The 26,919-nt window shown below is 45.4% G+C and overlaps 1 protein-coding gene across 5 annotated transcripts in view; it reads left to right on the top strand.

Moving 5' to 3' along the window:
- Window positions 1-26,919, top strand: part of hdac11 (histone deacetylase 11) — a 140,811-nt gene that overhangs the window by 83,959 nt on the left and 29,933 nt on the right. For all 5 annotated transcript variants that reach the window (XM_078413949.1, XM_078413950.1, XM_078413947.1 and 2 more), the window contains one exon: window positions 24,850-24,946. In XM_078413949.1, coding sequence (XP_078270075.1) covers window positions 24,850-24,946 — 97 coding nt within the window. The remainder of the gene's footprint in view (window positions 1-24,849; window positions 24,947-26,919) is intronic.

Raw genomic sequence — 26,919 nt, 5'->3', positions numbered from 1 at the left:
GGCGCGGTCCTCAGCGGGACGAATGGGCCTGTTTCCATGCTGTATTGCTAAAGTTTAAGTGTTGTAAAATAGTGATGATAATTTTGTACATATTGGATCTTTGAAAAGGGACTGGTGTTGCTCAAAAATAGTATTAAAATTTGTTGGGAAAGAAGGATGAAACTGATTGCTTATGGCGGGCAGAATGGTTTAGCACTCAGCTTCTAATTTCTGTTTCATGTTATCTTAAAAAACTAATCAGTGAGAGGAAAAATTGACTTGAATAATCTTTATCTTGAGCTAAGCGGTCATTCAATTCAATTTGAGTAATATTATACATTTACATTTGTTTCCTAACAGAGTATTCACTGTGTCATTAAATGTTTATAATATGTTTTTGTTGTGGTAATAGCTTTTAGCATTATGAAACGTTGCACATGCAACAATCAGTAACAAACTATTATGGTAGGTCCAGATAAGTGTTGTTGATGTACAATACCATTTTTATAAGAACAGTTTTATACGGTGTATGGCATTACATCAACTATTAATCATATAATGAAAAATGACAAAAGTAATAAATCCTTAATCGTTATTCAGTGCAGTGAATGTAGCTGGTGTTGGGAAGGAATGTAGGTATGATTTATTGGTTTTATTTATGCTGAATTTTATTTCCTCTTTGACTTTTCTTGAGCTAAGCGTTGCTGCTTTGATAAGTGCCTTATTCAATTTGTCACAGAGCCAGTGGGGGTATTTTGCAGTGTAGTTTACATTGTTTAACCATCTTGAGGCTGACAAAAGATGTGAAAATCTTGACATTCCAGGCAAACCTCACTGGGGTTCTTTGTTATGACTCAGTCAGCTGTTTCTGCCTCTGCATTGTGTTACATTTGTAAGGCCCATATTTAAAGCTCGGTGCCCAGGCAACTGCATCCTTGTCCTCAGGTACTTATCCAAGCGCGGTGAACACGTGTACTGTAATGCAATGAAGCGACTGTGACAGTCAAGGATTGAAACAAATGTGACTGATATCTTTGTAATAGACTTCAGTGGCTAATTAAATTGTTCTCACTGGATGGCTATTAATCCCTTCTGATTCCTGTGGGCTTCAGCTGTACGTAGTGTTTGTATCAAATTGGTGCATGTGTTACGGTGTACCTTTAGCTTAGTTTAGAGATACAGTGTGGAAACAGGCCCTTTCGGCCCACCGGGTCCGCGCCGACCAGCGATCCTAGACTTCCTGTCTCCTACTACATCCTATCTTTGTCCCGCCCCCTCCCCTGACATCAGTCTGAAGAAGGGTCTCAACCCGAAACGTCACCCATTCCTTCTCTCCAGGGATGCTGCCTGACCCGCTGGGTTACTCCAACATTTTGTGTCTACCTTCGATTTAAACCAGCGTCTGCAGTTTTCTTTCCTACCCGTTTATTAACACTATCCTACACCCACTAGGGACAATTTTTACATTTACCAAGCCAATTAACCTACACACCTGTACGTCTTCAGAGTGTGGGAGGAAAACGAAGATCTCGGAGAAAACCCACGCAGGTCATGGGGAAAACGTACAAACTCCGTACAGACAGCACCCGTAGTCGGGATCAAACCCGGGCCTCCGGCGCTGCATTCGCTGGAAGGCAGCAACTCTACCGCTGCGCCACCGTGCCGCCTTTGATAACAACTGCCACAATTTTCATTCCAAATTACGCCATCAAATATTCTAATGATAGTCTTTTGTGTTTGCAAGGAGGCAAGGAATGAATGCTGTGTGGTAGAAGAGCGATTATATGGTCGGATAAGTAATTTGGAGGCCTCAGCTATCTCTTCAAGGAATATTAATTCAAATCCCACCACGTTATTCTGAGAATTTTAACTTTGTTTGAATTGGGAAAATTGTGGCCTATAAATGTCCCTGAAGTTGCCATGTTGCTAAAAACCCAGCTGTTTAAGCGGCAGAAACACCATCTCCAATCATCTAATGGAGAGATGGCTGCAAGGGTTCATGATAGTATTAGTTGATTTATATTGTTTGGACCAATTGAGTTCAATTACATGTTATTTGAGCCTTTAAATTTTGATTTTTGAAATTTGGTACCTTATTTTCTTAATTTATATTTAATAATTTAGGGTTAGGGTTAGGGTTGGTCCCATCAAGTGTTCATTCAACACATGATCAAAATGGGAGAGTACTGATTCATGAGCTGGTGAAGAGCGTGAGAGAATATCACGACACAATGCCACAATGACGTTCCAATATATTGAGAGTTGGCTGTTAAGGCCGTAGATTAGTCAACTATCAAAATAATTTAGAAACATAGAAACATAGAAAATAGGTGCAGGAGGAGGCCATTTGGCCCTTCGAGCCAGCACCGCCATTCATTGTGATCATGGCTGATCACCCACAATCAGTACCCCGTGCCTGCCTTCTCCCCATATCCCTTGATCCCACTAGCCCCTAGAGCTCTATCTAACTCTCTTTTAAATTCGTCCAGTGATTTGGCCTCCACTACATTCTGTGGCAGAGAATTCCACAAATTCACAACTCTCTGGGTGAAAAAGTTTCTTCTCACCCCATTTTTAAATGGCCATATTGTGAACAAAACCTCTTTTGCAATCTGCTCACCGCCCCCACACCACACTAATTCTGTGGATGTACAGGGTTTCTTTGTTGCAGATCAGGCCAGTATGTTGCACGTATCTTCTCGAGGTATATAAAATCATGAGGAGTTTGATAGGGTAAATGCATAGAGTCTTTTACACAGAGTATGGGAATCATGAACCAGAGGATATAGGTTTAAGGTGCAGTGGAAATGATTTAATAGGAAGCTGAGGGGCAACTTTTTTTTATACAATGGTGGGAGATGTGTGGAGGGAACTGCCAGAGGTGGTGGCTGAGGTAGGTAATATCACAACATTTAAAAGACATTTGGATAGGGACATGGATAGGATAGGTTTAGAGTGATATGGGCCAAATGCAAGAAGGTGTACAAAAGTCAGGCCATGTTTAATTCACAGAATACCAGTAAATGTAGGTGGGAATTAATAGAGCAATCGGGAATTCCCTACCAGTCTTTACCAAGGGCAGTTATTCACAAAATGCTGGAGTAACTCAGCAGGTCAGGCAGCATCTCGGGAGAGAAGGAATGGGTGATGTTTCAGGTCGAGACCCTTCTTCAGACTGATTACCAAGGGCAGGATCTTCACAGTGAATGTAAGGCCACGTGGAGTGTTGTAAAGCAGAGGGATATTGGAGTATGCGTACATAGTTCCCTGAAAGTGGTATCATGGGTAGATAGGGTGGTAAAGAAGGCTTTTGGTACATTGGCCTTCATCATTCAGGGTCTTGAGTATTATAGTTGGGACATTATGTTCCAGTTGGACAAGACGTTGGTAAGGAGAGATTCTACAAGGGCCTTTATTAGAGGTTTGGTTTTGGCCACCCTGCCATAGGAAGGATGTCATCGGGCTGGAAAGAGTGCGGATGCTGCCAGTACTCGAGGGCCTGAGCTACATGACAGGTTGGGCAGGCTAAATCTCAATGCTTTAGAGTGCATGTGGCTGAGGGGTGATCTTATAAAGGGGAATAAATATGGTGAATTCATTTTCCCAAAGTAGGGGATATCAGCCACGAATCACAATAAATGGCGGTGCTGGCTCAAAGGGCCAAATGGCCTCCTCCTGCACCTATTTTCTATGTTTTTCTATGTTTCTAAATCAAGAACCAGAGGACATGGATTTAAGGTGAACGGGCCAAGATTTAATAGGAACCTATGGGGCAATGTTTTCACTCAGATGATGGTGGATATGTGAGCATACTGCCAGAGGTGATAGTTGAGGCAGGTACCATAACAGCATTTAAAAGCCACTTGGACAGGTACATGGATAGGAAAATTTTAGAGGGATACGGGCCAAACACGGGCAAATGGGACTGGCCTAGATTGGGCGCCTTGGTTGGCATCAATAACATGGGCTGAAGGGCCTGTTTCTGTGTTGTATGAACTTATGACTATTATTGTCCTGGGATCATAGAAAGCTTATTGTGCAGAAACTGATATGAAGTCACTGTCTATTTTGTTACTTAGGTAGACCTGGTTCTGGATTCTGAAGTGAATGATGAGGCCAAGATGGGACCCATAGACTATCTCACACAGGTGACAGGAGATGCACAGGAGGGGTTGTTTGAGTGGTCCACTCCTTTTGCTGTTTGCGCTGGGCTTCCAACTGCTCCCAATGCATACTCCCGAGGTCCTCAGGGCAATCGCAAATAGTTCTTCTCCAGGAATTCATTGGGAGTCAGCGAGGATGGTTCATTTACAAGGAGGTTTTGAGGACCATCTTGATTCTTCCCCTCTTCCTACCTGCTAATGTCTTCTGTGGCAGAGTCTCAAGGCAGGTTTGTTTCGTGAGACTGGTGTTCGACCCGTACCAGTCTGGTGGTGACCTACCCTCAGCAGGGACTGAGTGTAATCACAATCTCGACACTGAGGGAATTGACATCAGATGGTCCACCCGTTGTTGGTTTACTTGTTCTTCCAGTCGTTTTGGAGAATTTTTTGGAGGCAGCATTAGTTTGACCTTGAGAATCCCAGAAGCCCAAAAGACAGGAATGTAGGCGGGCAAGGGCTACCGGAATCTCTGCTGCGTGCTGGCGCATGTATCTTGGGTGGTGTTTGATTAAAATCTTCAACACCCTTTCTTTCATTCATCAGCTGATAATGCACCAAAATCCATTAACACCAATGCAGAGTTTGTTTTCCTTTCTCAAGGTGTAAAAAGGGCTTGGATTCACGCAGTGGAGTGAAGAGATCTATTACCCTTCATTTAGCCTCAAATTCCCAGCTTGTCGTCTCATTGACCTACTGCAGCTGTTAACCTACTGGCAGTCCTGCGCTGCCAGGAATAATCTTTTCACACCATTCCCTGCCTCAACACATCCATTAAATGATACACCTCTGACAAATGCCCTTGTTGAAACCAGTTGTGTCCATCTTCAAAGACACGGTGACTTTGAATGGCGAGTAGTTCTTTTAAGTTCATCGGCCTGCTCGGCTCGGCCCTGTGACTTTCCATCGCCTGGTGGGGGCTCAGGACTTTCATCGGCCTGCTCGGCTCGGCCCTGGGACTTTCCATCGCCCGGTGGGGGCTTCAAAAAGTCGGGAGCCTCGATCACCTCGTGGCACCACGGGAGAAGAATGAGGAGGAGATAAGACTTTTCTTTGCCTTCCATCACAGTGAGGGTGTGCCTGGAGCAATCACTATGACGGCTGTTAGTGTAAAAATTGTATCTGTGTGTCCTGTGCTTTTTGTTGTCTACTGCCGGACCCTGACGTGAGAGGACGCTGGCGCTGTTTATTCGCCGCTTCTCCGTTAGGATAGTTTGTCTGTTTGTTTTTATGTTATGATTGTTCTTGTAAAACGCTTTGAGCTCCCGATAAGGCGCTATATAAAATAAATGCTTATTATTATTATTATTATTATAAGAAGTGCAGGGAATGAATATCTGACCTTTAAACCATGTTAAGCTAGCAATTGTGTAGCAGCATAATGGGACATTAAAGGGTGGCTGCTTGTGAGAGCGGGTGGTCACATTTTATCAGATATAGGCCCGGGTGATGTGCAAGATGCATCAGGGATGGTTCACCTCTGAGGGAATCATTATCTAAGGTGCTTGGGGAGGTTGGTGTGAGCCCACAAGATTTCTTCAAACTGCAGCGAGCTGTAAGGTGGTGGATACTTTTAGGCTCCACAGTGGTGGGCTGAGTAAAGTAAGGGGCCTGTCCCACTTGGGCAATTTTTTAGGCGACTGCCGGCGACTGTCATAGTCGTAGCAGGTCGCCGAAAAAACGGTGACTGAACCCCCCTACGACAATGTCCACGACAAGCTACCACAACCTACCACCTAGTCGACGTCAAGCTACGGCAAGTTACCGGCAACCGGCGACCCAATCGTCGCAAGTAGAACGCCCACCTACGACCGCACCTACGACGACCTACAAACCACACAGGCGACAACCTACGACAACCGAAGTTAACCTACGTCCACCCGCAACAAGCTACGACCCTGAAGATTGAAGACAACTGAAGACAATTCAAGTTTCACCCACTTTCCCTACAAAAGGGGATGTACGGTCGGGTTTCCAATCATTCTGCATCATTCCTATTTGAAAGTGATGCCATGAGAAACTACTCTGAAATACAATAACTTCAAACATCAATTTTCTGTCAAAATGTCAAGAATTTCCTTTATTGATATACAGACAAAATTCTTTAAAAGGTTGATAAGGACATACAACAGTGCATACAAAAATATTGTAATAAACATCAATAAATTTAAATAAACTTCAAACTTCAAACTTTAAAATTCAAACTTAAAACAGAATACAAGTGAAAAAACACACAAAACCTAACACCATTTATGGACACATTACACTGATGGGTGATCAGATCAAGTCCACACTTGGAATTCACCGAAGTTAGCACCAGCGACAACCTACTTCACCTGGCAACAACATACTTCACCAGGCAACAGCGCCCACGTCAGGTGACATCAAGCTACTCTCATTGGCGTCAAACCAACAGTCGCCGAAAAATTTAAAGCCTTCACAAAATCCAGTGACGACCAGAAAAACGCTACGGCTCTTTGGAGACTACTCACGACCGTGCCCGTGGCACCCCGGCAACCGTGCGGCGACAGCTTAGCCGCCTAAAAAATCGCCAGACTGGGACAGGGCCTTTAAGCCCTTTTTAACACCATACACAGGACTCAGTTTTTCATTTATGGCCTGCTTTTTTTCTTTAGCCGTAACGATTCCTAACATACCAAGTATGTCCTAACTTACCAAGTACACGTGTTAGAATTTTGAGCATGTTGTCAAAATTTGTATTGCCTGCTAGTTGACATCACTGCACACCACTGGCACAAATGCGTCAGAGTACAGCTCCATCCAGAGCGCTAAAAATCAATGTCATCAAAAAAGCATTCTCAATTATGACCCCAGTCTATCATTTCTAAGTCTGTTTTTTAGAAAGCCAATCTCTCCAGATCAAGGATTCCATTGCAACTCTACATTCTGGAAAGGCCCCCAATAAGACATTTGTGAGATCTGCAGACTTTGTCAAAAGCTGGCTGGGAGTGGTTGATCAGGTGGGTGGTTGAGTAGATGGTGTGCTCCTTCCAGTTACATCTGGCTTTGCCTGTGTCTGTTCCTGCCAAAGGCACTCAAATATTGTCTGTGTTCTCCTGCATATTCTGTGTCTATTTTGATTGGTTACATGCCAGAAATTCCCATGACTTGGAGAGGATATTTGAGTTTGAAGACATCCTTGAAGTGTGTTTACAGTCCTCCAAGCAGTCTCTTGGCATGATGAAGCTTGGAATAGTGCCCTCTCTGGAGCCCAATGACAACAATGCATTCTCTGTATCTGCACACCAGAGCTGACTAATGGATGAGAGCCTTGCTGATGTGCAGATTGGCCTGAGAGAGGGTGCTGATTTTGGTATGTCTAACCTGCTGATGCATTTGGAGTGCCAAGAGTCAAGAGTGTTTGACTGTCATATGTCCCAGATAGAACAATGATGTTCTTACTTGCAGCAGCACAACAGAATGTGTAAACATAGTACATTGGAAACAATATGATAAACAAGAAAAAAAAGATCAGTGTGTGTATATATATAATTATACGCACACATACTTGCATACACACACACACACACACACACACACACACACACACACACACACACACACACACACACACACACACACACATTTATACATACACACACACGTATATATATATATATAAGAAAATAACTGCAGATGCTGGTATATATATATATATGTGTGTGCATATGTGTGTAGAAAAATATATGTATGTGTATATATAGATATATAATATTATTTATATATATATAACATGGATATATAGGTGAGACAGAGATTCACCTGCACCTCCTCCAACCTCATCTATTGTATCTGCTGCTCTAGATGTCAACTTATTTACATCGGCGAAACCAAACGCAGGCTCGGCGATCGCTTCGCTCAACACCTTCGCTCAGTCCGCCTTAACCAACCATCTCCCGGTGGCTGAGCACTTCAACTCCCCCTCCCACTCCCAGTCTGACCTTTCTGTCATGGGCCTCCTCCAGTGCCATAGTGAGGCCCACTGGAAATTGGAGGAACAGCACCTCATATTTCGCTTGGGCAGCTTGCAGCCCAGCGGTATGAACATTGACTTCTCCAACTTTAGATAGTTCCTCTGTCCCTCTCTTCCCCTCCCCCTTCCCAGTTCTCCCTCTATCTTCCTGTCTCCACCTATATCCTTCCTTTGTCCCGCCCACCTGACATCAGTCTGAAGAAGGGTCTCGACCCGAAACATCACCCATTCCTTCTCTCCTGAGATGCTGCCTGACGTGCTGAGTTACTCCAGCATTTTGTGAATAAATACCTTCGATTTGTACCAGCATCTGCAGTTATTTTCTTACACTGGATATATACACATATATGTATAGATTATGTGGAGATAGCGTCAGTAGTACCACTCCAGTTCGTTTCAGGTGCTGTTGCAGGTAGTCTTTGCCTTTGAAACGTACGGGACCCCGGGATCGCTGCTAATTGGAGAGTCGGTTATTGTTGGGTATGAGGTCTTGATCTTCGACCATGCTGTTTCCTCAAACGGCCAGAGATTGCAGCGGTGGTGAATTTTTGCATAATTAGGGCAGATGTCAGAACCTTCGTTCCAGGTTGGAAAAGACTAGAGGTCAGTGCTTTAAGGTGAGGGGGGCAAAGTTTAAAGGAGATATGTGAGGCATTTATTTTTTTACACAGAGGATGGTGGGTGCCTAGTATGCACTACTTGTGGTGGTGGTGAAAGCAGATGTGATAGTGGTGTTTAAGAGGCTTTAGGTAGGAAAGTGGATAGAGTATTTAGGAATGGGGGGATATGGATCATGTGCAGACAGGTGTCATGAGTTTAGCTTGGCATCATGTTTGGCACAGACATTGTGGGTCAAAGGGCCTGTGCCTGTGCTGTACCGTTCTATGTACTGTGTTCCACATTGTTGACATTTGCCTTAACTAAGAGGTGACCCCAGACGTGTGGAAAGTGATCCATTATTTCCAGGGCCTCATTATAAACCTTTATTGTTGGTAGCTGGCATTGTCAGGTTGGCAGAGTACTTTGTTTTATGAGTATTTAGTTTAAAGCCAATTATGTTCAATAAACATAGAAACGTAGAAAATAGGTGCAGGAGTAGGCCATTCGGCCCTTCGAGCCAGCACCACCATTCAAAGAGTTTCAGTACTGAGTGGGTTAAGAGTGTAAGTGCAGCGGAGCGTGTCGGAGCAGGTCTGACCTGGTTCGAGCTGGTCCTAGCACGAGGGCCATTGTTTGAAGGGTGCTGATGATGAAAGAGGTATGCAACCTTCCCCCCCCCCCCGGTGTAAATAAGCATGGCTTTGTATCGGACCTTTGTGTGGGACCACGAAGGACAGACAGTGAGTGTGTGACCATACTCTGGGTTGCTCTCCCACACACACAGGCTGCTGATGGACGCAACCCCCAACGATGCATGTTGGCGTTGAACCGGCCGACCCCTGTGCGGAGCCGGTTCAGGGCGACCCACTCTTTGCGGGGCATGTCTGAGCCGGGTGGGGCTGTGGTGTTCGGTGCGACAGTGAATTGAGGTTGCGAAGTCTGTTCCACTAGAGGATGTGAGCTATAGGGAGAGGTTGAGTAGGCTGGGTCTCTATTCCATGGAGCAGAGGAGGATGAGGGGAGATCTTGTATCGAAGTATACAAAATCATGAGAGGAATAGATTGGGTAGATGCACAGAGTCTTTTACCCAGAATAGGGGAATAGGCGAAAAAAAAAAGTTCAATCTCCTCCCTTCTTTGTTCTCGCCCCCGCGGTCGTGGGCCTCGAGCCTTCCGTTGACGGGACGATCTTGACTCCCGTAGCCGGCGTTTGGGGCCTCCGCGTGGGGGCGATCAAGCTCCTGCATCGGGGGGGGGGGGGGGGAATCTCAGCTCCCCCACGCCGGGCGATCTGACAATGGTCGGGGCTGGTCGAACCTTCTGCGTCCTTGGAGCTTCCTGACATTAAGAGTTGTGGAACAATAAGAACATAATCCCCATTGATGAGTTTTTCAAAATGCTCCTTCCAGCAGGCTTACTTATGAGTGACCTGTTTTTCCGTGACTAGAAAATATATTTAAAGAAAAGGTCGGCACAGTCGAGTTGCTACCTCACAGCGCCAGAGACCCGGGTTCAATCCTGGTTACTCATGCTGTCCGTACGGAGTTTATACGTTCTCCCCGTGAACTGCACGTCCCCGGAATCTCCGGTTTCCTCCCACACTCCAACGACTTACAGGTTTGTCGGTTAATGGACTTGGTAAAAATTGTAATTTGTCCTTAGTGTGTGTAGGATAGTGTCAGTGTGCGGGGATGGCTGGTGTGTGCAGACACGAAGGGCCTGTTTCCGCGTTGTATCTCTAAACTCAACTAAACTAAAAATAAGAGGAATTAATTAGATTTTATTGCAGCGATTAGTTTATTGGTAATTTTTTAAAATGTATGAATTTGAAAGCATTTGAAATGCACATATCGTGCCCAGAAGCACCATTTGTGCCCAGAGGCACCGTTTAATTTTTAGAGGCCTCTCAAATAACCACCAATAAGAGTAATTTACTCATCTAATCAGTGGCAAGATGGGGGGGGGGGGGGGGGGGGGGGGGGATGGGGGGATGGGGGGGGGGTGGGGGGGATGGGGGGATGGGGGGGATGGGGGGGATGGGGGGGGTGGGGGGATGGGGGGATGGGGGGATGGGGGGATGGGGGGATGGGGGGATGGGGGGATGGGTAGGTGGGGGCTGGTTTGCCAGTTCATATTTTTATTAGAGACTCAATAAAAATGGAATGGAATCTTGAGCAAAAAACAAAGTGCTGTAGGAACTCAGTGGGGCAGGCAGGGGAATAGGGAGACTACTCCTGGTCAGAACCCTTCTCCATGACTGGAGTAGAGGGAAGATGGCTGGTGGGAAGGGGTGGGGCAAGCACTGGGAAGAGATAGGTGGACACAAAATGCTGGAGTAACTCAGCGGGTCAGGCTGCACCTGGGGAGAGAAGGAATGGGCGACGTTTCGGGCTGAGACTCTTAATTAGTCTGAAGAAGGGTCTCGACCCGAAACGTCACCCGCTCCTTCTCTCCCGAGATGCTGCCTGACCCGCTGAGTTACTCCAGCATTTTGGGTCAACCTTCGATTTAAAACAGCATCTGCAGTTTTTGTTTCCTACACTGGGAAGAGATCGTTGGGTCCAGGTTAGGAGGGTTTGCTCAACAGATGAGTCATGTGAGGTGGAGAAAAGAGGAGATAGTAACCAAGGCTTGATGTGCTGTTTAGTCTAGTTTAGAGATACAGCGTGGAAACAGGCCATTCAACCCAACCGGGTCCATGCCGAACTGCAATCCCCGCATATTAACACTATCCTACACCCACTAGGGACAATTTTTACATTTACCAAGCCAATTCATCTACAAACCTGTACGTCTTTGGAGTGTGGGAGGAAACCGAAGATCTCGGAGAAAACCCACGCAGGTCACGGGGAGAACGTACAAACTCCGTACAGACAGCACCCGTAGTCGGGATCGAACCCGGGTTTCCGGCGTTGCATTCGCTGTAAGGCAGCAACTCTACCGCTGTGCCTCCGTGACCGCCCTAATGTGGAGAGGACAAAGGCTGGGGTAGTTGAATCGGAGAAGGAAAAGTGTGGGGTAAGCAGAGGAAGTATTGAGATGGTGGAAAAAAAGGATGCATGCACTTCCACTCTCAGGATTGCATTTGGTGCTCTCAATGTGGCCTCTGGCTCGTTGGTGAGTGTGGGTTAAGTGACCACTTCAGCGAACGCTTGTGCTCTGTCTATCAGGCCCAGCTGGAGCTCGCGGTTGCCAGCCGTTCTCATTCTCTTACCCTTCACAGTGTCATGCAGACCTGTGGAGAAGTCCATGGCTTCTCCACCGCCAGGGTGAGACCGTGCACAAAGTGGAAGCACAGCATTTCATACTCCGCTTAGGTAGCCCGCGCGCAATGGTACGATCGTTTACCAATTTCAGGTAAACCTCCCTGCCCCTTCTTTCCCCCTTTCAATCTGCCCAAGTCCTCTCACGCACCCATTATTCCCACACTTTATACGCCCACTCCCCTATGACCCAGATCCTTTCCCCTCCTCCATTTCATTCTCTACTCACCACCTACCTTTACCCCCTTTGGATCCCCAACTCTCATCGCCCCTCCCTCTCCCACCCTCCCCCTGCTTTAGCATCTCGCCCCTCACCTCCCTTATCTGGTTCCACCAGCTGCAACCCGTCTCCAATTTTCCTTGAACCGCATCCCCTTTGATCTCTCATTTTCACACCTTACTCTTCGACATCTCTATGTCTCCTTCTCCCCTGACTCTCCGTCTGAAGAAGGGTCTCGACTCGAAACATCACCCATTCCTTCTCTCCAGAGATGCTGCCTGTCCCGCTGAGTTACTCCAGCATTTTGTGTCTGTCCTCATTCTCACATCCAGCCTTGATTACCATGTCTACCTTTTTCTCCCCGATCTGACTATCTGCCATGGACACCTCCTTATGGGGACTCCCCCTGTCACATGCCAGCTCTTACCGTACCACTTATTCTCACCTCTTTATACCAGTGTGAAACAAGGGTCTTGACTGGAAATGCTGCTGCCTGTCAAATTCCTCCACAGATGCTGCTTGACCCACTGAGTTCCTCCAGCAGTTTGTTTTTTGCTCTGATGTTTTCAACGCACTAGTGCTATGAGTCGTCCTCATAAAACGTGGACACAGGCCCTTCGGCCCAATTTGCCAACACGTCCCAGCCACACTAGTCCCACCTGCCCACGTTTGGCCCATATCCCTCGAAACCTGCCCTATCCATGTAACTGTCTAAATGTTTCTTGAACATTGTAATAGTCCCTGCCCCAACTACTTCCTCGGGCAGCTTCGTACACCCACCACTGTTTGTGTGAAAAAGTTACCCCTCAGATTCCTATTAAATCTTTCCTCCTTCACCTTAAACCTATGTCCTCTGGTCCTCGATTCCCCTACTCTGGACAAGAGACTCTGTGCATCTACCTGATCTATTCCTTTCATGATTTTATACACCTCTGTAAGATCACCCCACATCTTCCTGTGCTCCAAAGAATAGAGACCCAGCCTACTCAACCTCTCCCTATAGCTCACACCCTCTAGTCCTGGCAATCCTCGTAAATCTTCTCTGTACCCTTTGCTAGTGCAAAAGCAGTTGAAGCTGGAATTACATTGAACTTAGTTCATATTTGAAAGTCCGAGATGTTTTCTGCGTATTCAGGTGAATTGCATCACTAAAGCTGGTGCAATCGAGCAAAAGTTCAGGCGTTGTATTTGGTCATGGCAGATGTGGAGATATAATGAGATATAGTGAAAAGATTTGGACAGAGATACAAGATTCTAAGGCTAGAGGACATAGGCTTCAGGTGTGAGGAGAGATATTTAAGATGGCCCCAGGTTGACCAGGAGAGCCACAGCCTCACAGAGTCAGAGACCCTGCTTCATTTCTGAGCTGTGTGGAGTTGGAGTGTTCTTCCTACGAGCGTGTGAATTTCCTCTGCTCTACTTTCCACCTGCATCTCAAAGATGTGTGTGTCAGTAGGTTAGTTGACCTCCGTAGATTGCTCCTGGAGGAATGTATGAGAAAAAGGGATAACAGACAACAACTGGTGTGAATGGGTAATCAAGGATCGGTGGGTTGAGTGGCCTGTTTCCATGCTGTTTCATTCTACCTCTCTCTATCCACCTTTTTTCACTCAAGGTGGTTTGTGTGTGGAATGAGCTGCCAGAGGAAGCTTTAGAAGCAGTACAATTATGACTTTTAAGAGGCATTTGGACTGATATGGATAGGAAGGGTTTAGAGGCCTGTGGGCTGAGAGCAGGCAAATGAGACTAGCCCAGAGTGTCAACTTGGCCAGCACAGGCAAGGTGGGCTGAAGGGCCTGTTTCCAAGCTGTACATGTATATGATTCTAATTCAAGATTCAAGATTCAAGATAGCTTTATTTGTCATCCAATATTGGACGAAATTCAGTCACCCACAGTCCAACAATAAAATCATTAAATAGGCATTAAAATTACACAACCCCAAAAACACACAAAAAAAGAAACATCCATCACAGTGAGTCTCCTCCTCCAGTCCTCTCTCTCCTCACTGTGATGGAAGGCCACAATGTCTTTCCCTTCTCCTGCTGTCCTCTCCCGCAGTCAGGTTGTTGTGGTTGCAGGCCGTGCCGGACGGTCCGCAGCGGGCCGAGCCTAAGGCGAGTCCCAGCCACTCCCGCAGCCTCCGAAGAAGGCCGGCTCTGCCGATGATAAGTCCGATCCGGGGCGGGCGAACACGCTGCTGCTGTTGCTGCACGTCGGGGCGGTCGTGGCTCCTGACATTGAAGCCCCCGCCCAGCAGAGAAATATCCCGCGGCATATCTTAGGCCGCGCCGGACGGTGAAATGTCCGCGGCCCAAGCCCCGCGATCCGGGGCGGGCGAACACGCTACCGCTGCCGGAGCTCCCGATGTCGGCATCCACGCAGCCCGAGCCTAAGGCGAGTCGCAGCTGCTCCCGCAGCCTCCGAAGACGGCCGGCTCCGCTGATGGTAAGTCCGGTCCGCGGGCTCAGCGAACCGGAGCCCTGGAAGCCGACAGCTCCAGGAGTTGGGCCGATGGTAGGCCGCAGCAGGAACGGAGACAACACCCAGAAAACAAAGGTCGGGTCTCCGTTCGGAAGGGACACATATTTACAATTTTACAGTTCCCCCCCTCCCCCCCACACACACACATAGTACACAAACACAAAAACACGACATCACAACTACAATTAAGACAAAAAAACAACAAAAACACAAAGACAAATGGACCGCAGGTAAGCCGCAGCGGGCCTAATACTCTAAAAGCAGATCTAATGCTTCACAGTAAGATCACTTGATAAAAAAGTTCATTTGATCTGGGCAGATTATGTGTTTGTTCACACCCATAGTTGTATAAATAAGATAAAATAAAAATCATGCATCTTTTATAAGGTTAATTCACATTATCAAGGCGCTATATAAGAATCAGTTCACACTTTGTGGTAATTGGTACATGATATATTGAACGATGTTCAAGGAGAGATTAGATTGGCCACATGGTATTATCGTCTTGCAACCTAAAATCTACATAGCCGGGTACCATAGGTCACAAAGTCAGTGTGCAGAAATTTGTACAAACACTGTAATGGCTCAGTTCAACTTCACGTTGAATTCACCAAGCTGTTTGTCATGTTAGAGCTCCATCATGTGGTCACATTTAGCACGCATGTTGAACAATTCTCCAGAAATCCTGCCTCCTTGGTCAGGGGCTTGGATGTTTGGGAGATATAAAAGCAGGAATAGGTCATTTAGCTCCGTGTGCCTGTTCTCCCATCCAGTAAGATCACGACTGGTCTTTTACCTTAGTTTTACTTTCCTGTACCTACATTACCTGTTTCCCTTAATATCTGAAATTTTTATCAGAAGTCCTGTAGAATTTGTTTACACTCCGATGATTTTTTAGATTTAGATTTAGAGATGCAGCGCAGAAACAGGCCCTTCGGCCCACCGGGTCCGCGCCGCCCAGCGATCCCCGCACACTAACACTATCCTACACCCACTAGGGACAATTTTTTTATTTTTTAATTTTTTTACATTTGCCCAGCCAATTAACCTACAAACCTGTACGTCTTTGGAGTGTGGGAGGAAACCGAAGATCTCGGAGAAAACCCACGCAGGTCACGGGGAGAACGTACAAACTCCGTACAGTACAGCACCCGTAGTCAGGATCGAACCTGAGTCTCCGGGCAGTAAGGCAGCAACTCTACCGCTGCGCCACCGTGCTGCCCTCATGATCGCCTCTCATTCCTCTGCGCTTGAAAGTGTAAAGGTCTAGCTTACTTAATTTCTCTTAATACAAGTAACACCCCCCCCCACCACCAACTATTCAGCTAATCAATACAGTGAATATTTGTTGTATTCCTTCTATTGTAAGCATATCCTTCTTTAGGCAGAGACATTAGACCTGTACATAGGCCTTCAATAGACAATAGGTGCAGGAGGAGGCCATTCGGCCCTTCGAGACTGCACCACCATTCAATGTGATCATGGCTGATCCACAATCAGTACCCCGTTCCTGCCCTCTCCCCATACCCCTTGACTCCGCTATCATTAAGAGCTCTATCTAGCTCTCTCTTGAATGCATTCAGAGAATTGGCCTCCAGTGCCTTCTGAGGCAGAGAATTCCACAGATTTACAACTCTAAGTTTTTCCTCATCACCGTTCTAAATGGCCGATCCCTTACTCTTAAACTGGTTCTGGACTCCCCCAACATTGGGAACATGTTTCCTGCCTCTAACGTGTCCAATCCCTTAATAATCTTATATGTTTCAATAAGATCCCGTCTCGCAAATAGTTTACATAAAGGAAGGAGAGTTTCCTTTTGTACTACAAGCCCTTTTCAGTAAAGACTGACTTTGAGTAGGTTGGCTTCAGTGAGTAGTGCACCCATTAGCTCATAGCTCCAAGAACCTGCTGCAATCATGAACTCGGGTATGGACTGTGAGAAGTTTGCACTTTCTCACTGTGACTGTGTGTTCTTCAGCTGCGTTTCTTTCCACACCCCAAAGATGTACTGCCCTGTCAACTGTAACTGATCTGTAGAATGGTAAATTCCAAATCAATCAAAGGGAAGTCGATAGCAATGAGATAATGTTACATGCAGTGAAGGACAAATGTGGTGGATGGGATTGTTCCAATGGAGGCTAGCATGGATCCAATGGGCCAAATGGCCTCCTTTGTCGTAGTAGGTACCTGCATGTTAACTTACAGTAGTTCATGAACAAGGGCACCCAGGTACCTTGGAAGGCCAACACTTTTCAATCACTTATCATTAAAAACAATCCACCTGTTTATTTTTGGCATGCTGAATGATTCATGTTTTTCCACATTATATTTCACCTGTATGTCTCATCTATTTATTAGCATTGTCCAAATCCTCCTAAACCCTTTCTGTCCCTTTCTCACACTGGGACTGCCACACAGCATTGTAACATACGCAAATGTGGTTCTATTACTCTTTGATACCTTGTCCAAATTATTGATATAATTTTGAACGACTGAAACCCTGCAAGTGATCTCTGAGGCACCAATAAACAATCCTCAATCTGAGCCAGGGCATTTCTTCCTGATCCTATTAAATTTAGCAGCTTCTACTGTAGCACCTTATCAAAGACCTCTTGAAAGTCAGGTTCCTGTTACAGAGTCATCGAGTCACACAGGATGGAACAAGCCCTTCATCTCAACTTGCCCTTGCTGACCAAGATGCCTCATCTCAGCTAGTGCTATTTGGTCCATGTTCCTCTAAACCAGTCCTATCCATCCATAAATTTCCCCTCGGATTCCTGTTAAATCTTTACCCCCTCACCTCAAGCTTGTGCTGTCTAGTTTTTGATTCCCCAACCCTGGGTAAAAGACAATGTGCATTTGCCATGTGCTCTGCCTGGGATAATATTTGCTGCGTTCTAATCAGTTGGAGCCTTTCTAGATACAATGACATTTTGGAAGATGATGATTACTTCCATATTCACCTCTTTCAAACCCTTTGGATACAGTTCATCAGGTCCGGGAAATATATCAATTCCATTAATTTTGTCAATGCATTTTCTTTTCAGTGAGGTAGATGTCCAGTTAATGTTTCAGGACAAGGACTCTTAATCCAAATGTTCAGAGTGCTTCTACCCTTCTCTGTTTTTGTTTTTAATTACCACCATTTGTATCAATAATTTGCTTTACTGTTGCAAATTTCTTTCATCTGCGTTCATTCTCGCCCTGTTGTTCTGTAGTTTCTGGGTTTTTTTTGTCTTTCATAAAAACAGGCATAAGACCATTGTTTAATTTATTTGCCATTTCCTTGTTCTCCAATATATACGTTGTTCTGTCTCACTCAGTAAGTGGTCCATATTAGCATTTGCTTTTTTTTTTGTTGCCTTTTTGATGTATCCATAGAAGCTTTTACAATCTGTTTTAATGGTTCTGATTCGATTATTCTTGTTTCCGTTATCAATTTCTTAGCTTTCCTTTGATGAATTCTGAATATTCTCCAATCCTCAGGCTTACTTTTCTTTCTAGCAACGTTATAAGATTTTTCCTTTAATCTAATACCATCATTAACTTCTCCTGTTAACTATGGTTAGACCACTTTTTCTGTTGACCTTTTGTGCCTTTAAGGTATATATATATATTTGTTGTAGACTATGTAATAATTATTTTAATGTTAGCTTGTGACCATCTCTGATATTGTCTCTTTTGTTCCCACCACTTTTAAAGCCTGTTAAATGATGAATCTTCTTGAACCATTTTATCTAATTTGGTTTCGTTTAGTTTAGACATACAGCGCGAAAACAGGCCCTTCGGCCCACGAGTCTGCACCGACCAGCAATCCCCGCACATTAACGCTATCCTACACACACACACACACACTAGGGACAATTTATATTTAAACACCAAGCCAATTAACCTACAATGTGGGGGGAAGCCAACTAGATGGCAACTTATTTACATCGGCGAAACCAAGCGCAGGCTCGGCGATCGCTTCGCTGAACACCTGCACTCGGTCCGCATTAACCAAACTGATCTCCCGGTGGCCGAGCACTTCAACTCCCCCTCCCATTCCCAGTCTGACCTTTCTGTCATGGGCCTCCTCCAGTGCCATAGTGAGGCCCACCGGAAATTGGAGGAACAGCACCTCATATTTCGCCTGGGCAGCTTGCAGCCCGGTGGTATGAACATCGACTTCTCCAACTTTAGATAGTTCCTCTGTCCCTCTCTTCCCCTCCTCCTTCCCAGATCTCCCTCCCTCTATCTTCCTGTCTCCACCTATATCCTTCCTTTGTCCCGCCCCCCCTGACATCAGTCTGGAGAAGGGTCTCGACCCGAAACGTCACCCATTCCTTCTCTCCCGAGATGCTGCCTGACCTGCTGAGTTACTCCAGCATTTTGTGAATAAATACCTTCGATTTGTACCAGCATCTGCAGTTATTTTCTTATATCATAGAAAACCCACGCGGTCACGGGGAGAACGTACAATCTCTGTACAGACAGCACCTGTAGTCGGGATTGAACCCGGGTCTCCGGCGCTGCAAGTGCTGTAAGGCAGCAACTCTACCGCTGTGGCCCCAGGCCGCCCTACTTTACCGTTGGCAATATAATACAATAAAATATAATGTCAATTAATATACATATCTACTTAACAAATACAAACGAATTTACTATGTAAGATAAAGGGAATCCATGTGTTTTGTATTCATATTATATTCATTTTTTTTTTCTTCATATTTCATATACAGCGCGGAAACAGGCCTTTTCGGCCCACCAAGTCCGCACCGCCCAGCGATCCCCGCACATTAACACTATCCTACACACACTAGGGACAATTTTTACATTTACCCAGTCAATTAACCTACATACATATTCGTGTCTTGTTCAGTTCTAGCTGCAGAGATGTTGTGAAAACACCATATTAATGCCATTTAAAAGCAATGGTTTGAAATCTGGTTTTAGGTTGGTAGTATCTGCTGATGCGCTTTTAAAATAAAATAATTTTCTCATGAAGATAGAACTGGGCTGTTTACTTGAAATGCTTCCTGGTTACTAAATGAGCAAGGCTGTGCGATAAATTCTGCAGAGCCAGTGGGAAAGATAAGATCACAGAGGCATTGCAAGGAAATCAAATCCTATCCAGTTTGTTTTAAATTAATACACAGGGGCTCAGCTGACCTCAGCTTCGATAGTGAAGATTATAAAATGCAGGGAATGCTGGAGGTGCCCTTTGTGTCCTGGCATTTTTCAGATGCTGCTCCAGTGGGAGGTGATTAATGACTCGTCTAAAAGGCCTTTGCTCAGCACTTTATGTTGTGGTAAATACAAACAGGGTTAGAATTTATAAAAAGAGGTTTATTATAGCATAAATTACAGCTTTCTTACGTAATAGTGTACAGACTGTAGCGCACATCACTTTGTTATGTCAACTCAGCAGACAGGTGACTCAGCAATTATGAGTCAGCCAACTAGACCTGGGCTCTATGTCCATCTCATCAAAGAGTTCTCATAATTTTAGATGCTTACTAGACCAAGTGGACCCGTTGGGCCCAAACCTCTCCTGCATTGGTGCAGCACGATCTCCTCCCCCATCCCCCTCCTCCCCCTTCTTCCTCCCCCCTCCCCCTCCCCTCCCCCTTCGCTCCCCCCATTCCATCCCCCTCAACCCCCCTTATCCTCCCTCCACCCCCTCCCTCCCTCCCTCCCTCCCCCCTCCCTAGGAGATAGATTTTAACTTTAAAATGTAAATAACCTTAAAAATATAACACCGATTTCAATGAAACTTCCTCCATTAGCACCAAAGGGATGACGGTGCGTAAGGTGGGCCTAAAATTGTCGCGCTATTGTGTACCGTTTTGGCTGTAGTTCAGGAACAAACAAACAAACAAACAAACAAATGAGAGTTTTAGTATATAGAATATCTAAAGGGCGGTCACGGTGGCACAACGGTAGAGTTGCTGCCTTATAGCGAATGCAGCGCCGGGGACCCGGGTTCGTTCCTGACTACTGTCTGTACGGAGTTTGTACGTTCTCCCCGTGACCTGCGAGGGTTTTCTCCGAGATCTTCAGTTTCCTCCCACACTCCAAAGACGTACAGGGTTGTAGGTTAATTGGCTTGGTAAATGTAAAAATTGTCCCTAGTGGGTGTGGGATGGTGTTAATGTGCGGGGATCGCTGGTCGGCGCAGACCCAGTGGGCTGAAGGCCCTGTTTCCGCGCTGTATCTCTAAACTTATATCAGGTCTCCTGTCAATCTCCAATGATCCAGAGAAAATAGGCCAGGTTTGTTCAACCTCTCCTTGTAGGTAATACACTCTAATCCAAGCAGCATTCTGGTAAACCCCTTCTGCATCCTCTCCAAAGCCTTCACATCCTTCCTGTAATGGGGCGATCAGAATTGCACACAATAGTTCAAGTGAGGCCTAACAGAAGTCCGATGAAGCTGTAACGTGATTTCACGAGTCTTATACACAATGTCCTGACCAGTTAAAACAAGCATACTCTATGCCTTCGTTGCCACTCCATCTCCCAGTGTTGTTACTTTCAGGGAGTTATGGACTTGGACCTCAAGATCTCGCTGTACATCAATGATTTTAAGGGTCTTGGCATGAACTGTATATTTTTCCTCCTACATTCGATCACCCAACGTGCAATACCTTTAACTTGCTCGGATTAAACTCCACCTGCCATTTCTTCCCACATGTTTGGAGTTGTGGCTAGAAAATATATAAATGTTGTCGTCAAGGCCCTTGCTTCATTTGGACAAAAATGGCATGATTAGTAAGTTTGCAGATGACACTAAAATAGATAGTATTGTAAGTGTAAATGAGGCAGTGAAGATAGTTATCAAAAATTACAACAGGGCAAGTGGGCCAAGAATGGCTCGTAGTTTGTAATTTAGAAAAGTGTGATGCGTTGCATTGTGGAAAGCAGGGCAGGACCTTCACAGTGAATGGTAGGACTCACTGGGTGCATGGTAGAGCAGAGCGATCTAGGAGTACAAGTAAATAATTCCCTGTAAGTGGCATCGTAGGTCAAGACGGTAGTGAAGAAGGCTTTTGCCATGCTTAACAGTCTTTCCAGGTGAGACAGAGGTTCACCTGCACCTCCTCCAACCTCATCTATTGCATCCGCCGCTCTAGATGTCAACTTCTTTACATCGGCGAAACCAAACGCAGGCTCGGCGATCGCTTCGCTCAACACCTTCGCTCAGTCCGCCTCAACCAACCTGATCTCCCGGTGGCTGAGCACTTCAACTCCCCCTCCCACTCCCAGTCTGACCTTTCTGTCATGGGCCTCCTCCAGTGCCGTAGTGAGGCCCACCGGAAATTGGAGGAACAGCACCTCATATTTCGCCTGGGCAGCTTGCAGCCCAGCGGTATGAACATTGACTTCTCCAACTTCAGATAGTTCCTCTGTCCCTCTCTTCCCCTCCCACTTCCCAGATCTCCCACTGTCTTCCTGTCTCCACCTATATACTTCCTTTGTCCCACCCCACCTGACATCAGTCTGAAGAAGGGTCTCGACCCGAAACTTCACCCATTCCTTCTCTCCTGAGATGCTGCCTGACCTGCTGAGTTACTCCAGCATTTTGTGAATAAATACCTTCGATTTGTACCAGCATCTGCAGTTATTTTCGTACACGCCGTGCTGACCTCAATCATTCAAGGAATTGAGTAGAGAGGTGGTAGTGAAACTATGTTACAGTTCTCCAAGACGTTGGTGAGGCCATACTTGGAGATTGTGGTCAGTTTTGGTCACCCTGCTATAGGAAAGATGCCATTAAGTTGCAACGTTTGCAGAGAAGAGTTACAAAGATGTCAGCAGGACTTGAGGGCCTGAGCTACAGAGAGAGACATTAGACAGGTTAGGACTGAGGAAGGAGCTTATAGAGGCATATGAACTCATGAGGGAGAGAGGGTGAATAGAGTCATACACAGGCCTTTCGGCCCATCTTGTCCATGCCGACTATCTACGGTAGTCCCACCTGCCTGTATTTGGCCCAGATCTTTCTAAATCTTTCTTATCCATGTATCTGTCCAAATGTCTTATAAATGTTGTTAAAGTACCTGCCTCAACAACTTCTTCTGGCAACTCGTTCCATACTGTGTTCTCACCTGCTGTCATTTCCTGCACCTGTTTCTGTGAATTGTTGTGTGGTTTTTTAAAATCTTTCACGGTTAGTGGCTTGTCAAATCAAGTTGACATTGATATGTATTATTCATGGTGGAATTCTCTGCCTCAACATCACAGAGTGAGGATCAAAGATTGAACCTTGTCGGTGGAATAGACAATAGACAGTAGACAATAGGTGTACGAGTAGGCCATTCGGCCCTTCGAGCCAACACTGCCATTCAATGTGATCATGGCTGATCATTCACAATCAGTACCCCGTTCCTGCCTTCTCCCCATACCCCCTGACTCCGCTATCTTTAAGAGCTTGATCTAGCTCTCTCTTGAAAACATCCAGAGAATTGGCCTCCACTACCTTCTGAGGCAGAGAATTCCACAGATTCACAACTCTCTGTCTGAAAAATGTTTTTCCTCATCTCCGTTCTAAATGGCCTACCCCTTATTCTTAAACTGTGGCCCCTGGTTCTGGACTCCCCAACATTGGGAACATGTTTCCTGCCTCTAATTTGTCCAATCCCTTAATAATCTTATATGTTTCAATAAGATCCCCTCTCATCCTTCTAAATTCCAGAGTATACAAGCCCGGGTCGCTCCAGTATTTCCACATACGACAGTCCCGCCATTCCGGGAATTAACCTTGTGAACCTATGCTGCATGCCCTCAATAACAAGAATATCCTTCCTCAAATTTGGAGGCCAAAACTGCACATAGTACTCCAGGTGCAGTCTCACTAGGGCCCTGTATAACTGCAGAAGGACCTCTTTGCTCCTATACTCAACTCCTCTTGTCATAAAGGCCAACATGCCATTAGCTTTCTTCACTGCCTGCTGTACCTGGGTGGGCGGTTAAGATCAACAGGATGATTTAGCATAGACTTTGCTTCTGTGTTCTGGAATCGTTGCTAATCTTCCCAAAATGGTAGGTGTACCTGCCTGTGCAGGTGATCAATGGTCAGCATGGACTCGGTGGCCTGAAGGGCCTGTTTCCATGCCGTATCTTTAAATTAAACTAAACAAAACTGGCTTATTTGCTCTTCAAATGTTCCCAAAGGGCCTTGCAACATCATTGGGGCTTGGCAACTATTTTAACGAGGCCCGATCAGAGGCATGAGGGAGACTAAGAGACTTTTATTTACTTGTGGAGCCGGAAGGTGAGGTAATGCTTTAAGCTCACAAGCTGAACTTTGGCCTCTGCTACTCAAATTTTCCCCATCCCACTCTGCCTCATCTTTGCAGGAACGTTTTCCCTTCTTTTGCTTATCTGCACATCAGGGTGTCTGCCTTCTGTCCACCCCCAGTCTGCTGTTTCCTAAAGGGCCAGGAGCTTTGGTTCCTCCTGTGTCTCACAGCTGAGTTCAGTTTAGTTTAGAGATACAGTGTGGAAATAGGCCCTTTGGCCCATTAAGTCCGCACCGACCAGCAATCCCCGTACATTAACACCACCCTACACACACTAGGGCCAATTTTTTTTTACATTGACACCAAGCCAATTAACCTACAAACTTGGACGTCTGAGGTTGGGAATTTGGCACTTGCCCATTTAGGCTTTCAAAGTGTCAGACTATTAGAGTTGTAGAGCCATTGTAATTGCCCCTTGATATTCAATGTCCTGTTTACACAAACCATTATATATTGCCGAGGAAAATAACTGCAGATGCCGGTATAAATCGAAGGTATCACAAAATGCTGGAGTAACTCAGCGGGTCAGGCAGTCTGAAGAAGGGGCTCGACCCGAAACGTCACCCATTCCTTCTCTCCTGAGATGCTGCCTGACCTGCTGAGTTACTCCAGCATTTTGTGATACCTTCGATTGCATATTGTCTACTCACGTTTTATAGAGAAACATGATACCTACACAATCCCAAAGGAGTAAGTGAAGCTCCTTAGATTATCTTGAAATATATTAAACTCGAGGGCGTTGTCTGCCGAATGCACTTAACCGTGATGTAGGTGTATTAAAAAAACAGTCACCATTGTTTTTTGATGTCCAGTGAAGAACAGTTCTAAGTTAAAAAATAACCTTTGGAGTTTTTTTTTTACTCTTAGGGAAATGGGCACGAGCGAGATTTTATGGATGACAACAGAGTCTACATTCTGGATGCTTTTAATAGATACATCTACCCGGGAGATGGATATGCCAAGCGTAAGTGATGATTTCAAAATTTCACGTGTAATTAGTATTGCATCCAGATTTATATGCAATAAATTTTTACTAGCGTGGCAAGATCAAAATTTTTTTTGAAGACTCCTTTGAAATAGAACCCAGATTCGTCACATTTGAATGTCTGTTTCCCTGTCGAATGTGCATGAAGAATTGATGACAGAAATCATTTTTAATTTTGCATCTTTGACAAAACTTCTTGGTCCCGGGGAAACAATGTTCAGATGAGAAATGTTGCCAGAATGCAGGAAAATAAACTCGTGTATCAAATTCTCCACCTGTGTCACAGTAAAACTATGATGTACCCTTGCACCAATTTATCTACGGTCTTCATGTCAGATCTAATTTTCAGGAAGAGATAAGATTAGACAGACGTTCGAGTATTAAGAATTCAGTTGCCCGTAATGGTAAATCCAAATATTAGATTTTTTAGATTTAGAGATACAGCGCGGAATCAGGCCCTTCGGCCCACCGGGTCCGCGCCGCCCAGCGATCCCTGCACATTAACACTATCCTACACACACTAGGGCCATTTTTAAAAAACATTTGCCCAGCCAATTAACCTACATACCTGTACGTCTTTGGAGTGTGGGAGGAAACCGAAGATCTCGGAGAAAAACCACGCAGGTCACGGGGAGAACGTACAAACTCCGTACAGACGGCGCCTGTAGTCAGGATCGAACCTGAGTATCTGGCACTGCATTCGCTGTAAGGCAGCAACTCTACCGCTGCGCCACCGTGCCGTTTCCTTTCCTTGGTTACAAAAATCCCACGATGATAACACTGATAATTGGCAGTATGAATGATCAACAACCACAAATAATATGAGCAGAATGTGTAGAGAGATCCAGAAACGGGAGGGAGATGTCGGAGATGGTCCAAGTATATTTAAGAGCAGGATGGAAATTAGTGGTAAAATTGATGAAGTCAGTGAGTTCTGCATGGGTACAAGAGGTAGCACCAATGCAGTCGTCGATGTAGCGGAGTTAGAGTTCAGGGGATGGGGCCAGTGTATGTCTGGAACAGGGATTGTTCGACGTACGACATATGAACAGGAATTTAGTTTAGAGATACAGGCCCTTGGTCCCACTGAATCTGACCAGTGGTCGCCCGCCTACCAGGTCTTCCCTACATTGGGGACAATTTACAAAGGCCAATTAACCTACAAACCTGCACATCTTTGCAAATGTGGGAGGAAATCAGAGCTCCCGGAGAAAACCCGCGTGGTCGCAGGCAGAACGTGCAAACTCCGTACAGACAGCGCCCACAGTCAGGATCAAGCTGGGTCTCTAGCGCTGTAAGGCAGCAACTCTACCGTTGCACCATTGTGCAGCTGCAATGATTAAAGAACCAAGAAGACATCAGATCAGATAAATGTCATCAAAAAAGGGAATCACTTCTACCCAGAAGAAATAATGAATATGATGGAGTCTGGCTGTGGGTTTACACAGTATAATAACTGTGATGTTGCAGTTATTGTAAAGAATCATGCTTTTTTTTTTTGCGAGAGTTGCTGGATCATAAATAATTTATTATGTGGGATGTGGTCATTGAAATTGACTGTATAACCTTTGTCATTGACCAGCGATTAATATTTCATGTCAAAGTTTGTACAACCGTTGGGGCACCTTTACTGATGCGATACGGTTTGTTTTATTGATGAGTTTTGGGAAAAGAGTCGGTTTGTTTTCTTGCAGAATCCTTTGTTTTATTGATGGGTTTTGTGAGGAGCAGTCTTGTTTTTCCCATTTGCTCTAGAGGTATGGTTTCTACACCTGACCCTCGCGCAAGTATAAATCCGCCACTCGTCTGCATATCTTCTGAGATCAGATGGGATTAGATGTTTCAGTACCAATAGAAAGGTTGTTTCAATGCAATCCCCACGTTGAGAACAAGCCTGTGAGCTCCATTGCTGAATTTGTATCTTTGTATGTCTGACTAAAGCTTTTGAGACT

The sequence above is a fragment of the Rhinoraja longicauda genome, chromosome 17 (genome assembly GCF_053455715.1).
Source record: "Rhinoraja longicauda isolate Sanriku21f chromosome 17, sRhiLon1.1, whole genome shotgun sequence".
NCBI classification, from domain to species: domain Eukaryota; kingdom Metazoa; phylum Chordata; class Chondrichthyes; order Rajiformes; family Arhynchobatidae; genus Rhinoraja; species Rhinoraja longicauda.
The sequence above is the reverse complement of the archived record's forward strand: the minus strand, read 5'-3'. Positions and strand labels throughout refer to the sequence as shown.